Source organism: Agelaius tricolor, unplaced genomic scaffold (genome assembly GCF_023055355.1).
Source record: "Agelaius tricolor isolate 1412-34295 unplaced genomic scaffold, bAgeTri1.0.p SCAF_4, whole genome shotgun sequence".
Classification (NCBI taxonomy): Eukaryota; Metazoa; Chordata; class Aves; order Passeriformes; family Icteridae; genus Agelaius; species Agelaius tricolor.
The window spans coordinates 48,237,938-48,255,058 of NW_027269264.1; the positions used below are offsets into that span (position 1 = coordinate 48,237,938).

Genomic DNA, 17,121 nt, shown 5'->3' on the forward strand with positions numbered 1-17,121 from the left:
TAATCCTGCTCCTCATCTTGCCTAATTAAGAGCCTGGTCACGCTGGAGCTTTGCCGAGGCGAGGACTCGGAGGGCAGTTGTTCGCTCTGGTGCAGTGCCAGGACCGAGTGTCCCTGATAGTGCCGTTTCCTTCGAAATCAATTGAGATGTCACCGTCACTTGATCCCAGAGCTACTTAATGAACTGGCAAAATGGGCTCTATTTTTAGATCTCCCTTTAAACTACTGTGCGTGTTAAAGCTCCCCTTGTCCTTAACACTGGGACAGCATTGGGAGGGATTTATTGGTTTAGTTTAATAAGAGACCTACAGGACTGAAATAATAAGCTTCATTTCCTTGAAAGTGAGGAAAATTAAAATGGCATGGTTAAATCTGGGCAGCCACCTTGAGACGGTAAAGTGATATGTTCATGGCCAGAAGGATAAGGTGGAGCTGGGTTTTTCTTCTTGTCTAGGTTATGAGAGAGCCAAAAATTACAGATACATGCCTTTGGGGAGTTCTTGCAAGCTTTGTAGATCAGATTTCTAAGTATTTTCTGAGTAGGATAAAACTCCTGATGATTTATTAGGCAAGCTCAACAACTTAAACAATATCTGCTTCATTGCAAATGTTAGTATCTTCCCCTATGTGTTTATAATTAGTGTCAGAAAAATACTTCTGCTAAAATAAAAAACACATATAATTTAAATGTTTTTAATGACACAGATAATTTACATGGTTTTGCTTCCTAATTGTAGTCTGAAGCCTATTTGGATAAACTCTAATTTCAGGAAGCTGTTTAGAATGTCTTGAGGCTTTCGCTAGCATTGGTGTTTGCACACATGTGACCTTCTGTGGATCATACATGGGGTTTGGGGGTTTGCTGTCTGTAGGCTCACAGGCTCCAGGATTGCCATGAGGGGAAGGTAGCTTGGGGTGCATAGTTTTAATACAAGTGGAAATTGTGTCCTGTTTTTCTTCCCACCACGCTAGATGAAAATGTATGTGGTTGCAGAATGCACTGGTGCTTTTCTCCTGTGGCACAGTCAAAATAAAAGTCAGCAAAAACCCCAATATATCAGCAACAAACAAACTCAAACCCCGTGTAGTAGAGGCATAAGATGTGCTGAATAGGTTTGGGTTTTTTAGGTGGGGTTTTGAATCTGATGTCTTACATATCTTCTGGAATCAGGCCCTTTTCAGGTTGACCAAATCATGAGTGCTGGTTTTTTTTCAAACTGATGAATGAATCGGATGGTTCTAAATTTACACGGAGCTGTGAGCTGCAAAGCATTTGGTGCTGGAAGTGGACTCTAAAGTAGTTGCTGCAGTGCCCTGAAAGATCAACAACTACTAGCTAGGATGTACAAACCCTGTGTAAATTAAGTGTAGCTGTTCCTGTTGAAGGGGAAGGAATAAAAAGCAGTTCCCATTCCAGCTTCCTGTTTCTGCCAGTTTCATGTTTTCCTGAAGTTTCTACTGTTCAAACTAAAATCACGAAGTCTAGACTTTGCACAAAAGATAAACTTTGGCTTTGTTGGCTTGGGTGGAAGAGGGACTGGGGGATGGGAGGCAGGTTGTGGGAAAGACTGACGTTTTTAAGATTGAATAGCAGAAGCAGAAATTATTTTTACAGGAAAGCGTTTGGCTACTTGGGTGGGGTTTTTTTACAACTGACTTCCAGCAGTTCACCAGCACCTTCCAAAATGCAGGGGCTGGGCAGAGCCTGCCCATGGGCAGCTCTGCTTGTCCCTGAGCACAGGAGAGCAGGAGGCAGAGGACATGTGGCCGTGCTGCTTACCTTGTTACTTGGCATCCGGGCAAACACAGTCGGTAAAGAGACTCCTCCTGTCCTGATGCATTTCTCAGGGTTGTGGGGTTGCGATTCCACCTGTAAACTTTAATTGCTCATTTCCAGGCTTTTAAAGTGCTTAGCTGTAATAACTTTCTGTTAAATAAGCTTTTCATCCTCAAGCTTTGCATTGGTGCTCAGAGCAGACACTAACAGTAAAATAATGCTTTTTAAAAGTAGTTTTCTCTGTAAAGATGTGATGTCTCTGGAAGCCTGCAGAGCAGCACAAATGGAAATAAAAGCTAGAATTTTGTTCAAATACATGAGGAAGCAAGTAAGTGAGGTGCCACAGAGTGCTGGATGCATTCTGGAGGCATAAGTGTGGTGTCTTGCAGAGGATGCGTGACCATAATGTCTGAAGGTGTTGCAAAAAATTACTTACAGAAAATACTTAATACAATGACATGTTTTGGAAGCAAAGATGACATGCAATGGAATTTTCTGTCCCATAAGACAATGGAAAAAATGTCATCAATATCTCTGGTTTACAAGAACTTTTTTTTTTTTTTTTTAAATTTCTTTTAGGTGATGGAAACCGAGAAGTCTCAAGATCCCGCTTGTGCAGAAGTGTCCAAAGGAAACAATCAGAGTTCAACTCTGGCAAGTGGCATACTGAAATACAGAAGTCGATCTCAAGGTAAAGCTGGACTGATAGAAGATAGCAACTGTAGATTTTTTCATTGTAGTGTATTTATTTTAACTGTCTAAAAGTGAGATAGGATTTCTTTGAAATCATATTAGTTGATTTTGGAAGAAAAATCCCATCCGTAGGATAGTTGCATTCAGCCTCCTGAGCTGAGCTATTGTAGGAACAGAAATATTATGCAAATTTTAGAAGTGTCTTGTTTGTTTGTGCATTTCTTTCCTTTTTTTGTTTTTTTTTACTGTTTGCATTGTCTGTATATTTCAGTGTGCTCTGATCAAAATGCCAATTACAGTGACTTATCCCCAGATTTTCTGTTGCTGTGTCCCCAAGTCTTAACAGTAACCTGTGTGCAGATCTTGATCATGTTCTCAACCCTAATGCTTTCTGAGGCTCCCTCCCTCCTGTGTTCACCCTAATTTCCAATTACTAAGGTATTTTTAGGATACCTCAGGGGGGTCCTCTGCCTGTGGTTCCTGAGGCTGTGAGTTGGTGGTCACTGGGGATCCAGACCCTCTTGCTGTGAGTGCTGATGCCCTTGGGCTGTGGGTGAGCCTGGAGCATCTGCCAGCCTGGACTGCAGCATGAGAAAGGAAGATGCATTGGGAGATGGGCAGAAAATACAGAATTACAACTGTTCTCCAGAAGAGAGGGAGAACTGATGGGAAAGGGTTAGTTGTAGGTGCCAGGGAATGAAAGAATGCCAGGATGCTGGTCCTGCCAAGATTGCTATCCTGTCTGTGTGCAGCAGCAGCAGCAGCCTGTGTGCCGGGGGAAGGGGAGTTGAAAAGCAGAGATTCCAATTTCAGATCCCAAAGCAGGGAGCAGGTTTAAATTGCACTCTGGGCAGTGGGTACAAATTCTGCCTATGGATGCATCAGCAGAATTGCTTTCATGCTGAGTGAAAAAAAGCAGCTGCCCCAGCTCTGTGCTCCATCCCTCCCTAGCACTGGCAGCAGTGCTCACACAGCCTCCAGGCAGGAAGGAGGTGGCAGAAAATTTGTTTGGGGCTCTCCTGGGCAAATTTTCAGTGCATCTCCCTCAGACCATGACTCCCTGTTCCTGGGGTACAGTGAGGATGAAAGGAAATCAGTTGCTCTCTGTGGCAGCTCCAACAGAAGTCTGGTTTAAAGTAATCTGAAATCCTCATCATGAAATCCAGCTTGTGCAAATTTGGCTTGTGTCTTGGGTTTTCATCTGTAAAATAGGGGTTAATGTCCCTTCCCTGTGTGGTGTGGAAATGACAAGGATAAATGTCCGGGAACTGCTGTGACTGGGGATTCTGCAGGGACCTTGGAGAAAATGAGAATTGGAGGAGCCCTGTTGCGAGGAGTAGGGTACTCTGTGGCTAATTACAGGATGTCCTTCAAGACAAATAATTCTGTTTCTTACATGAACTCTGCACTCCTCTCTTTAAGACAGATCTACAGAAGAAACTGAGAATTGTTGCCAAAAGGAAAGAAAATAGCATTTTTTGGCACATTTTTACTTTTTCCATTCCAGAAAAAAATTCCTTCAAAGTGACATGACACCTCCAGAAATGAATACTGCTGCAGTGTCGGGTCTTTTAATTTTAAATACATGAAGCCTGAGAGCTTAGTGCACTGGCAAGTGCCATTGGGTGTGAACAGATGAATTTCTTTCCTGTCCCTGAGCTACCGACTCAATTATCTTCTGCTTTTCCTTAATACCATGAGTTCAGTATCAATGAAAGATTGCAGAAAACCTATGACAGCAGGAAAAGTTCTTGGTTGAGTGTGATCAAAACTGGTTTCCAACTGCCTGTCTGGAAACTGGGTAGTATTGTTTTAAGGCACTTTAATTTGGGATTTGCAGGGGGTAGTTATTGCCTGCTGGTGGGAGAGGCTAAAGCAGCTCTCAGATGTTGAAGGATGTGTTTCTGTGGTTTTTCTTAGGTGCTGGATCCCGCTTGGAGTCTGTGGGAGAAGACGATGAGCTGACAGTGGAAAATGGTGAATCAAATTACGAAATAGCAGTGAAATATTCCCGGGGTGGAAGAAAGCACTCTCTGCCCCAGCAGCTGGAGTCAGCAGGAGCCAGACAGGTGAGCAGGAGGGCAGAGCTGGCTGTGAGCACCTCATGGTGCTCAGTCCTGTGGCATCTGCCTGAAGCTTATAGAAATGGGCAAGGGTCATGAAACAGGATCACACAGGTACATCATGGGACTGAAGCCAGGCATGGACACCAAACTGGGATGTGTTGCCACCTGTGAAGAGCTTCTTTGAGTGTTGCAAAGGAGAGTACTGCTTGCTTGTGGCTACAAGGTCCTAAGGCTATTCGTCTTAGGAGTTGCGGTTCTAGAGATCTGAAGACTTAAAAGAAATAATTTTATAAACTCCCTAATGCTTTTTATTTCAATTACTTTAAAATGTAGGCATTTTCCTTCTCCTTTCCTTTCTCCATTTTTTTTTTTTTAGCAAATAAAGACTTGATTATATCATGAGGATATCTTTAATCCTTTTAATCTAAATCATGACTGATACATTTCAAAATGATTCTACTGTGCAAAATGTGGGAAAATTACTGTGGCAAGATTCACTTTGATTGTAGTGAGCTGGGGTTTCATCCCTTGAACATTTCTCTGAATATATCTCTAAGATACTGTATCCCTCTTCCTCGACACATGCAATTTTCCCGGTATGACATCTGCAGTATCTTTGCCAAGCAATCAGAGCGATTATCCTTGTTTGTTGATGTTAGGACTACCATATTGTGAAGAAATCCACCCGTTCCTTCAGTGCTGCCCAGGTGGAATCTCCATGGAGACTGACCCAGCCATCCATTATTTCCAACATCGTCCTGATGAAAGGGCAAGGCAAGGTGAGGATTTCTGCATGTTTCTCACATGTAGTGAGAGCTGGCATTTAAGAGGTGTCTCCTGCACTTCCAGCTGCTCCCAAAGTAGCTGGTAATTGTGCTAATGATAAACAAATCCCATTTCCAAACATAAATGTCAAAGTAACACCTGCAAAATTCAGGGGATGTGATGTTCATGTTGTCCACTTGACACCGGGTGGCTTTCATTCTGGTTTGGTGCATCTTGCCATTACTGAGATATCAAATATTTATAATGGATCTCTAAATATGTATGTTTATGCAAAGTCAGTGCAGCTACAAAACAGTACCTGTTCACATGTATATTTATGGACAAGCATATTTTCCCTCTGTGGAATCTGGATGCATTTTTAAAAAAAATAAATTACTGCAAATTAAGCATTAAACCTGAAGACAGGTTACTGGCTGATTGCTTCTCAGAGAGCACTGAATTCCATGGGTCAAAGAGTCATCTTCTCTCCCTCAATAATGTGTTTACACACTTGCTAGATACCAGTTGGCTGAATGCTAAGAACAAATAGATAAGCATTAACCCAGGTATACATTGTTTTCCCTAATCAAATCCACACTAGTATTGGAGCTGTCATTTAAATATGCTAAAAATATGCATGTCCTTTTGTGAAATAGTCTTCAAAGTCATCAGATGGATTTGTTTTGGACTAAGAAGATTTGTTTTGACTTTCAAGCTCAAATACAAAACTAATTCCTTGTTATGCTTTATGTTAGAAAAAGAGTTAGAAATAGTTACTTCTATGGATAGACTGGCTCACAGTTGCTTTAACTTCCCTTGGTTTAGGAGCTGTGGGTCTTTTATGATGAGCAAATATTTCTTCATTTCTCTTATTTTTTTACTCTGTTTTTCTCATTAAATTAGATTATTTCTCCCCCTGGGATAAGCCACCCTCTCCTGCCTTTTTGCATTTAGCTCCAAGGTTTTAGGAAGCAGCTGGGAGAATGCAGACCCTAGAGATCATGAACCACCTAAGGCAGCTGCCATTCTATGTGCCTTCCACCCACCTCATGATCTCCTCTGTTAGGGATTGCACCTTGTACAGTTTGTGCAATAGTGCTCAGTTTATTATCCCTGTGCAGACCTGGGACTTGAAATATTTCTCTGCAGAGTTGCAGTATTGGTGGCAGGGAGCCAAGGGTTTGCCTTTAGGTTTACATCCAGATCTGCAAGGGGTGGTTTCCTGCTGTGGAGTGGCAACGCTTGTCTGGGAACGTGGGCTAGTGTAGGAACTGCTGTACTTTGCAGACATATTTCTCCCAACCCTCCCATGGAGCTGTAGGGAGACCTGCTGTGTCCAGGCATGGGAGTGCCAGGAGCCTCCTGCCTTCTGTAGGTTGATTTGCAGTTGATAATTGCACAGGGTTGAACACTTACCGGAGTTACTTTGTTCTGCACAAGGGAGCTAAGTTGCTGCCTGTCCAGAAATCAGTAATGTCGTACCAAGTTACTGAACTTGGTAAGTTACTAGACTTGTGGTGGCCTGCTCTGTGTTCATGTAGTGAAACAAAAGATCTGATTGTTGTGTTGGATTGTAAACTCCGTGCTTGCCCTGGCAGCATCCCTCAGCTGGAGAGTGCTGCCCAAGGCAGTAATAATGTCCATGGCTTCAGATCACTAAAGCACAACAGTTCCCCACATCCTTCGTCCACCTGGTCAGTGACTTTTCCCTTTATTCTGTAACATTCATGAACAGCAGTGACAAGAGGGGAAATATGGGAAAGGGTTGTGGACCAAGGAATCAATTTGTCTGGGAAATAACTCAGCAGAAGGGGGAGAGGTTCATTCTGCTGTGTTCATCAGTTCTCAGGTCAGCTTTGCAAGATGGTCCCATAGCCTGCTGGGGTAGTGCAGGGGTAACAGCTAATGGATGGAGCCCTGGGGAATCTATTGATCTAGATTTATTTAAATACAACGTGATATATGTCTTCAGAATAATTAAAAATGTACATGTGAGTGGTAGCCCCCACATGCCATTCTCCTTTCAGCTACATTCCTTACATTGCAGCACTGACCTTATGTCATGTTCTGAAGCTTTTCTTCTTCCTGAGGAAATGTAGGATCTGTGACATAAGAGAAACCTATAGTTAATCCTGGTTATAGATCTCAGGGGTAGGAATTGACTGTCTGTTAATTCAGAATGAATGTGTTACTGTTTTTAAACTGGGAAATCTATTGACCCCATGTTTTGACAAAACACAAAATATTCTCGGAGTTTTTGCTATATCAGCTTAGGGTGCCTGCTGCTATATTTTGGGCTGATGAGTGTGTTGATAATAGAGTGAAAGTAAATGAGAAATGGGATGAGAGAGTAAGTTGGCCAAGCAATTCATCAGAAGATTTTAGGTTTTCATCTTTCCGTTGTCTTGTACATTACTGGCAGTCTTTCTCACACAGATGATAACAGAGTAAGGGGCCAGCTGTGTGTCTTCTCCTCTCTTTTCTGTAGGAAAAGAGAAAATCTCTTCAAATATCTTCTTTTTATAGGGTCTTGGATTCAGCATTGTGGGAGGTCAGGATTCTGCTCGTGGACGCATGGGGATTTTTGTGAAGACTATATTCCCAAATGGAGCAGCGGCTGCTGATGGAAGGCTTAAAGAAGGTATGGTAGAGAGAATCCAACCTCACATAAACAACCACAGTGGGATATTATTTCAGTCCAGGAGGAAAATTCAAGTACAGCTATGTTTAGGCACCTGGCCAGCACCAATAGGCTATGGAAAATGTAAAATGCCCTGTTTGTTCATCCTGTGGAAGATCATTCATGGCAATTAACTTGACTGTATTTCATATTGAGAAGGGAGAACTACAGAATAGTCGTGGCTGCTTTGTTTTTCCCCTTTCTCTTTCTTGAACTTTATTTGCCCAAACAGCAAGCTGTAATTCTCCAGTTGGAGAGGGTCAGTGACAGCAGGGAAATGTAGATAGCCAACAACACCTGGCTTAAAGATGCTGGACTGAGAAGGCATTATATATAGGGACGTGGAGTCTGGGAGAGGCTCTTTTGAGCCCTTGTACTCTCTAAACTTCCTGGTATGATTTTGACAGGGCAAGAATCATAACCACAAAAAAAAAAAAAAAAAAAAGAAAAGATGGGATTGGCAGTAAGATCGCTCTAGTTAGAGAAGGAGATATAGCCAGATTTTATTACTGCTTTTCCAATCTTAGTATCTGAGCTGAATGCATAGCCTGCTCTGTGTGTGCTGCACCATGGTCTGAGTGCTGTGACACAGCATTCTGACAGACAGACTCTTTAGTGTTGAAAGTACAAAGTGACCATGAGTTCAGAGTGGTGGTTTACAACCCTTCTACAGGGGTTGTGTTACTTTGCTTCTATGGAAAGCTGCTCCTGTGTTACTTCTCTCAAGCTGCTCCTGTGTTACTTCTCTCCTCATATCATCATTCCCCTCTTTCTGTCTTATCACACTTGTTGTATTTGAGGCTGCTTTTGGTGCCAACTCTCACACTTGCTGCCAGAGGGAAGCTCGCATCCCTGCATCATAGGTTGTGCACTTGCCGTGGGAAGCCAATAAGTAGCAGCTGTCCCGTAAACCCAGGAATCATTTTCAGGCTATTCATAGCTTGAAAATTCTTCTTTTTTTTTTCTTGACTGAAGCTAGGAAAGGAGAGGAGGGGTAGACTTAGCTGACAGTATTGCCCCATGTCATTTTGCATAGATGCAAGTAAAATTACAGGAAGTGGATCTGAATCATGCTGACCCTCTTTTTAATAAAATGAAGGTGGATAGCTCAGCTGGATGTAAGTAGTAAGACCTAGAGCCTGGAAGCTGGTAGAAATCTGACAGGACATGTTCCTTGAGGTGAAAAAGGCATTTGTTGTCACAGCGTGTGGGCTACTACATGCTTCTCTGTCTGCAGGCATTTAGTAAGGGAAGGCATTTGCTTTCTGCACGTGGATGCAAGGTTCGTTTTTCTCAGACAGGCTTTGAAGTGATGTGCTGTAGTGTTTCACTTAGTTCCTCATTTCTCCTGTTAAAGCTTACAAAAGAAAGGCAGTTTTATAGTACCTTTGGACTTCATGTCATAATAATTTTCAGACTTCAGTTAAAATCCACAGCATTTGCAGCTTGTTTGTGGGAATGGGAATGCCAAGTTCAGAATCTCTGCTGGAGAACAGTTTTTACTTTGGTAATCCATCACTAGTAACTTGTAGAGACATTAGTACAAGTGGAAATAAATTGAGAACAATAAAAGGCTTTTTATTGGATAGTTAACTGAAATCCTTATAGTAGTAGATCACCTCATGTTCAGGAAGGATGTTTTAAATCTTTTTAGTCTTTATATTGCTGACCTCATTTTTTGTATCTATTTACCAGGGGATGAAATCCTGGAAGTTAATGGAGAGTCTCTGCAAGGACTGACCCATCAGGAGGCCATCCAGAGGTTTAAGGTAACATGGATATAGCACTGAAGAGCTTCGTGCTCCTCTTCACTCATTGCCACCTGCTACCCTCAGCTTGATACTCCTGCACTGCCACGAGTTGCCGTGTGCAGGTTCAGTGGCAAATGTTGGTCACCTCACGGTGGTGGTTCTGTGCTGTCTCTGCAGCAACTCAAGAAGGGCGTGGTGACGCTGACGGTGCGCACGCGGCTGCGCAGCCCCAGCCTCACGCCCTGCGTCACCCCCACCCTGCTGAGCCGCTCCAGCTCCCCCAGCACCAGCGGCACCACGCCCGTCCCCGGCCTCGAGGAGCCCGAGGGCTCCTCCTCCAGCCGCAAGGGACCTGGCCCCAAGGACAGGATCGTCATGGATGTGACACTCAATAAAGGTGAGCGTCCATCGTAACGGTCCGGGAGAGCAAATCTCTGCTTCTTCAGGGAGTTTTTGGGAATAGGTTAGAGATTCTTATGCCTGGTATACCCAAGTATGCCCATTTGACATGGAACCACAGGACAAGGGGGAAAAGTACCCTCTAATGCAAAAACTTCTGAACAGTTCCCCTTCCTCCATTTTGCTTTTCCAGAATCAGAAGCCTCTTATGGGTAGCAGTCATAAGAGTCCAGAATCAGAAGCCTCTTATGGGTAGCAGTGTCCATGCTGCTGAAAGAAGGAGGCTGTGAGATAGCAGGCAACTTCCTGGCAGCCCAGGAGGCTGTGCCTTTCTCTTAAAGAGTGTCTCCAGGGAAGGCAAAGCTGCACAGTGTTGAAAAGCTCCCCGATAATCTGTTTGAACTCCTCCATGAGGGTTGCTCTCATTAATAATTGCTCATTATAAACTTAAAGCATATGTTATATGTGGTAGACAAATATGCCTATTTTTAAGACTCATAATACAGTGATTTTAAATGTTGGATTCAAAATTTTGAGAGAGAATGTAAGATGTCCAGATCCCTAAAACAGGGATGTTGTTACCTGAAGGAAAGTGGAGGTGAAAGTGGACAGAGGTGACCATTGAACCAGAGATAATGCCTCACCTTCCTTAGTGCTTCTTTGCTGAGGAATGCCATACAGATATCTAACAAAAGAGAGCAATACAACTGGCAGCATCTTCTGTGCTCATGTTTTCTGCAGTAATTTTAGATGAAATCTTGATTGGATTGCTGCCTCTCCTCCTTTGTGCCTTGGACCAGATCAGACCTTTCCAAGAGGTTCCCACGGTGCCCAGAGTATTTTCTGAGATACATCAATCTCAGAAAACAGCCAGGATCAGCTATTTTCAGTCCTGATTTCCACTTGTTGGTCTTAGCTTCCTGACTGACTGCACCTAAGGCCAACCCTGAAACAATGACACGAGTCCTGAACTCAGATGGGATGTGGGAACACAAACACTTGTGTGTCCTTTGCGATTACAATCTGCCACATTTCTTTGTACTTCTTGTTTTTCACAGAGCCAGGGGTCGGGCTTGGCATTGGTGCCTGTTGTCTCACGCTGGAAAACAGTTCACCCGGGATATACATTCACAGCCTGGCCCCAGGATCAGTGGCTAAAATGGATGGCAGATTAAGGTTGGTTAAAGCAGAAACATGCGGGAGTGGTTTTACAATAAAATCGATTGAGATTTTGTTTTCACCAATTGGTTGATGTAGCAGGGAGGAAATTTATACTTAAGAGTTCACCAAAAAGAAAACATTTATGTTAAGACATTCCAAAGTAGTATTAAATGCCCTGGAAACATTATTCTTTGTTCTGGAAACAGCACGATCATTAAGGTCTGGGTTGTTTGGTTGTTTTTTTTTTTTTTTAATTCTCTATACAGAAAGCTGAGCTTAATAGCACCCTTTGAAAAAGGGGAGCAGCAAGAAGTGCAGCCTCATGCTTTTTTGTGAGAGCTGCAGCCAGAGACCCCAGACTGAGAGGAAATTTGCAGAGCTCTGCTAAAAGCTCAGTCACCTGAAACTCTCCTCAAAAGAGCTGGGATAAATGTTCCTGCTGCTGCCTGTGCCCATGGGTTAGGCCTTACTCTCAGTCTTGTGGGATTGCTGCAGGCTGACCAGCAGCACGCTGTCATGGAGCAGGGATGTGTTTAGGAAGCAGTCATTCCCAGGATTTCCTTGTGCCTACATTGGATTAAGTGACAGAAACTTGCTTTTCCTCTTGTGGAGGCTTCATTTTTGAAAACCATTGGAGGAAACCTTGCCACTTTCTGCATTCCTCCATAAATGTTGGTGGGTGCTGGGAGCATGGCTCCAGAGGGGAGACTGTGCTGAAGAGGTGCTGGGACTGTGTGATCCTCTTTGAGTGTGTGATGTGAGCACTGGTGCAGAGAGGCTGAGCAAATGCCTTGGTAGAGAGTGCCTTCTGTTTCCTGGCTCACCAGGAAAACTGCAATAGAAATTTGATTTCTTGGAATAAGGGAAGAAGATAATTTTATGGTGGCATTGCTGCCAAAACCCTTGAAAGTTCCTATAATACAGAAATGTCTACAGGAGACAGCATTTAATAGTAACTTGCTTTCTTGCAGGCCCCTTTGGAAAACATTGCAGTGCTGGTTATGTCTGTATGTAACAGCTGCATTGTTTATTAGGTTTATGTGATTGATTATATCCAGGCATGCTTCCCAGATTTTTAGCTTGCTTCTTTGAGACGTTGCTTCTGTTGTCCCATCAGCGATTTATGGCTTCATAGGCCAAGACTTAGAGGGTGGTTTTGATTTTTGGAAAACATTGTTAATCAAATGTTGGCTTTGCAATGCCAGGGGAGGTTTAAATCCAGCTCTTCTGTATCTGAGCTTCCTCTCTTAGTCATGTGGCTGTGTAAGTGACTCCATTTGTGCAAGTCTAAAGGAATAGGCAGAGCAGTGAGATGATTGCAGAACTGATAAGTCACTCTTTACTTTCCTGAGCCTGTACCAGAAGTGCAGGTTACTGAACTGCAATTGTTATTTTGCCTTCGGTATGTGTGCTCATAGTGTCACACACGACAGTGTCATTGTCACAAGTAGCCCAACACAAGCTGGCAGTAGTAGATTCCTTGAGAGGGTCTGTTCAAAGCAAATGTTTCAGGAATTATGGAGAATGCTTTAATGATATTCCTAGTTGATGATATTTTCTTTTGAATAGTTCCAGATGCCTGAGCACCATAAGCAAGAGTTACAAAACTGAGAAAACAGAGCTAAACAATCATAGAATCATGAAATGGTTTGGGTTGGAAGAGATGTTAAAGATCATCTTGTTTCAAATCCCCTGCCATGGGCAGGGAATCTTCCACTAGGTCAGGTTACTCAAAGCTCCATCCGTCCTGGTCTCAAACACTTCCAGAGCTTCTCTTGGCAACCTGTTCCAGTGCCTCTCCACCCTGACAGTAAAGAATTTCTTCCTAACACCTGATCTAATCCTGCCCTCTTTCAGTTTGAAGCCGTACTCCCTTGTAGTATCACTACATGCCCTTTTAAATCACACAGTGTGTTTTCCTTTCAGGAGAGTTTTGTTTTGTTTTTTCTTTTTCCTTTTTAATGCATTCTCTATGATAATTTTTAACAAATACAAGCTTACCAGGCTCAATTTTTTCCTGGGGTAATTTCATAAACTCATATCTAAATAATGAATTTCTTATCAGTGTTTCTGCTAAGTAATTCAGTATGGTGTGAAGAGAACAGCCCATCTGAATCCCATTTTTCCTCTTCTGTGCTCAATAAATATCTGAATGCAGAACTGGAACTGAAGCTTGCTTTCACCCTGATCTGAATGCAGTTTTCTTGGTTGATTCAATAGAGATTTTTTTGCACTGACAGTAAGTGCAGAAGGGATCTCTGAGCCTCCATTGTGAACTCAAGAGGACTTAAACCATTCACATCACTGTTAGCAGCACCTTCTTTGAAAGTCACGTATTTTCCAGAACACTTAGGTCTTTGAAAAAGCTGGGCCATCAGTTGAAAGCACAATTTTTTTTGCATGGAAGGTGGTTGTGATTAGGTGACTCTGTGTCTCTGTGCAGCCGGGGTGACCAGATTCTGGAGGCGGATTCTGTGAGCCTGCGTCATGCAGCACTAAGCGAAGCCTACGCAATCCTCAGTGAGTGTGGACCAGGACCAGTCAGCCTAATCATTAGTCGTCATCCTAACCCAAAGGTGAGGAGAAAATGAGTAAGTGTATCTGGATTGTTTTCATCTGGCACTGTAATTTGAGTCTTGCTGTCGGAAAAGCAGAAAATGAAGAAAATGGCTTTTTCTTGCTATGGCATGTATTGTGCAACATGTCAGGATTGTAATGATGCTTCCCAGTTTTGTAAGTCATAGCAATGTTGGACTGTTCCTGGTGCTTTTCACTTAGTCACCCACTGATCAATTGCATTTTCCTGGAACTGCTTGAATGAAGTGTTCCCATCTATCTTGGTACTTGGATGAAGTAGCAACGCAAATACAGCACAAGACCTCTTCCTCCTAAAAGCTATTTTGCAGTTACTTTGTCTTTGAGTAGAATATAATTTAGGGCTAGGAATATATGTATCAACAACTTGAATTGATCAACTGTAATAAAGTAAAATCTATCCAAAGATCAAAGTTTTCCTTCAGGAATTAAAACGTGAGAATATGGAGCACACTGATACTGAATCCGTGCAAGGTCAGTTTGGAAATAAGGCTGTATTTACAAAGTAAGTGTTCTCAAGCATTTTTTAAAAATTGATGATAGAAGATGAAAGCCTATTAGCCAAGCTATAGGGAATAACAGCTTCTTTTATTTCAGTATTTCAAAGAATTTCATGAGTGTACAAAACCTTCCTGTTTAAACAGGAATGAAGCTGTAAAAATATTTGCATTAGTGGGTCCAGAAAGCTCTGACTTTTGAACTCATAACTACAAATGGCCTTAAGAAAGCCATATCTAGGAGAACTCAGGTTTCTTATTTTGTAATTAATAGTGTATTTTCTGCTAAATCAAATATACAGTCAACAAACAGGGGCCTGCTTTCCAGAGTTTATTATCTTTGTTGGAAGGCCTTGTGCTGCTGGAAAGAAAGAGGCTGTGGTTCTATTAAAGGTGAGCATGGCGAGGGTAAGAATTGGGGTTATAGCCTAAGATAACAGTATTTCTGGTGAGTCTGTGTGCTGTGCTGATCCAAAACAATGGTTCAATGTGATTGCATTATTAAGGCTTACAGACTTTTTGGATTGTCTGTAAGAAGCATGAAATAAAAATGCCGTGCTGTAGGGCCTGCCCTTTCTCATCTGTCCTTCTTCTTGCTGTGGTGGGGTCTTGAAAGCTGATGAGTGACCTAACCTGGTGTCTGCTGAAAGGATGAACTGAGTTAAGCTAATTGCTTGGTATTACTCAGTAACAGAGGGAAACTATTAAGTGGCTCCTATTACAGTTTTCCATAAGTGATATTTAAGATGACAACAAATCCTTTGCCAAGAAATGTACGAAAAGCTAAAAGTTGAGCTGGAGAGACCCTAAAGCATTTTTCCAGTACTGAATCCATAATCCTGACAGTATTGAATCCATAATCTCTCATGGCTGGATCTCTGGAGGAGTGTCCCTATAGGAACCCATATTTATTGTTATGTTACTGTTACCCATTTTCTGAAAGCACTGGGGGATTGATAAATAAGTGTGGGTATTTTATTTTATTTTATTTTTCATTTGCTTATAATAGTACCCCAGCATGCAGATTAGAGTTAAGAATTAACTTGTCCCTTTCCATTTTGAACTGCCTGAGCATAAAGGATGCTAAACATCAAAGCTGGCAGAGTTTGCAGAAGCATGGATTTTTGGTTAACTTAAAAAATGTACTGCAGTGTGCCTGGGACCTGTTTTAATTCTTGGGATATGTTTTACCCAAAGGTTTGTGTTAAGGCGATGGATCATAGTCTAAGGATCTGGTCCATGTTCTGCAGGAACTCCCTGTGCCCCAGGAGCCGAGGGACTTTTGGTTTGATATAAGTTCATGACACCGGCTGGAAATAGAGATGTGTTTTTACAAAGGTTCATGTTGTTTCGAACATTTTTATACTTAATTTCTTATTTTATAACACAAAAGATCCACAGTACATTTTGCTGCTGAGTATGTTTGCTTTGGTGTTTTCATGTACTTCCAAAAGAAATACCACAAAATTTTCTTTCTGCTTGTTATTCTGACTGAATATGGCATTTATGCTGTGTTTAAACTGCTGAGTTTGCTTCAGAATCTCTCAAATCTTCATGGTTCAGGAAGACTCAAGTTTGTAGTCTCTATTTATGCTGAATTTTAATTCATGTAAATCAATGTGCATAGAAAGTATTTTTGACAGAATTAATTTGCTTTCTGTTCTTAAATATATATTCCTGCAGACTAGTTGTTCTTGTATAAAATCATATGTTTTCCAGTAATAAGAATTAAACGTATGGCAGTAATTATGGGCTAAATTAGCAAATATGGTAAACCAGTATTTATTCTTAAACCAGAGAAACATTAATTTCCAATTACTGATTTAGGTTTTCTTTTGAAAAGCAAGGAGACAAGAAAATTAAAAAGACAGCTAATATTATGGGAAGTCTGGTATTCTTCCGGTGGGTTAAGTGTAGAATAGCTTAAGTTTCTGATGTGTGCTTGCATAAAGCAGTCTTTGTCTATTTTAAAGTCACATTTTCTCAACAAATCAGTACACAGCTTTTAATTGAGTTTAAACTGGGCTCTAATAGCTTCATTTGATTTCTTTAAGTCTGGGACTGTTTTACTTGTTTATATTTTGTGTCACTTGGATGCAGTCTTCTTGCAGCTGGCAAGCTTCTGCTTCCTGGCTTTTGCAGGAAAGTGGCACCGAGAGAGTCTGAGTCGGGGGGGACAAGGGCTTCGGAGCACTCAACTAGGTCTTCTTTATTGCATCTTTAAAAATAGTGGCTTATCTGATGGATCATGTACTTGTGATAAGTGGTAAGACTCTTGTAATTTCTTGTACCCTGTTTGAGCTTTGTCTTCCACCCCACTTCAGGTTTCAGAGCAGGAAATGGATGAAGCAATTGCACGTACTACCCACCGAGAGAGCAAGGACTCCAGCTCCTCTCACGTCACAGGTAGCAACATGTTCTCTTCTCTAGAGCCTGTTCTCTCACAGATGCAGGAGTATTTAAGGGCATGCTCTGAAGTTCCCCAGCATTAATATTTTGAGAGCCCTCAAGACAGCAGAACAGTGTAGGGAGTATCATCATTCTGTCCACTGCAGAAATTTTAGCACAAACATCCAGTTTGTGCTCTGCAGCTTATGTAACTTGCTTTTGTTCACTGGCCTGCCATGACCCGAATGTAGGGTTATCAAGAGGTGGTGGTTCTGAACTTTTTTCAAGATGAGGGGAAGCACAATGTTCCAGTAGGGAAAGAGCAGGAGGGGTCTACTCCATCCATGTAT

The 17,121-nt window shown here is 42.1% G+C and overlaps 1 protein-coding gene across 6 annotated transcripts in view; it reads left to right on the plus strand.

The window, feature by feature from the left end:
* The window catches only part of PDZD2 (PDZ domain containing 2), a 202,173-nt gene that overhangs the window by 160,691 nt on the left and 24,361 nt on the right, over positions 1–17,121 (plus strand). For all 6 annotated transcript variants that reach the window (XM_071425591.1, XM_071425595.1, XM_071425596.1 and 3 more), the window contains 9 exons: positions 2,356–2,467; positions 4,390–4,538; positions 5,195–5,314; positions 7,827–7,941; positions 9,676–9,749; positions 9,909–10,128; positions 11,189–11,306; positions 13,735–13,867; positions 16,708–16,789. In XM_071425591.1, the coding sequence (XP_071281692.1) occupies positions 2,356–2,467; positions 4,390–4,538; positions 5,195–5,314; positions 7,827–7,941; positions 9,676–9,749; positions 9,909–10,128; positions 11,189–11,306; positions 13,735–13,867; positions 16,708–16,789 (1,123 nt within the window). The remainder of the gene's footprint in view (positions 1–2,355; positions 2,468–4,389; positions 4,539–5,194; positions 5,315–7,826; positions 7,942–9,675; positions 9,750–9,908; positions 10,129–11,188; positions 11,307–13,734; positions 13,868–16,707; positions 16,790–17,121) is intronic.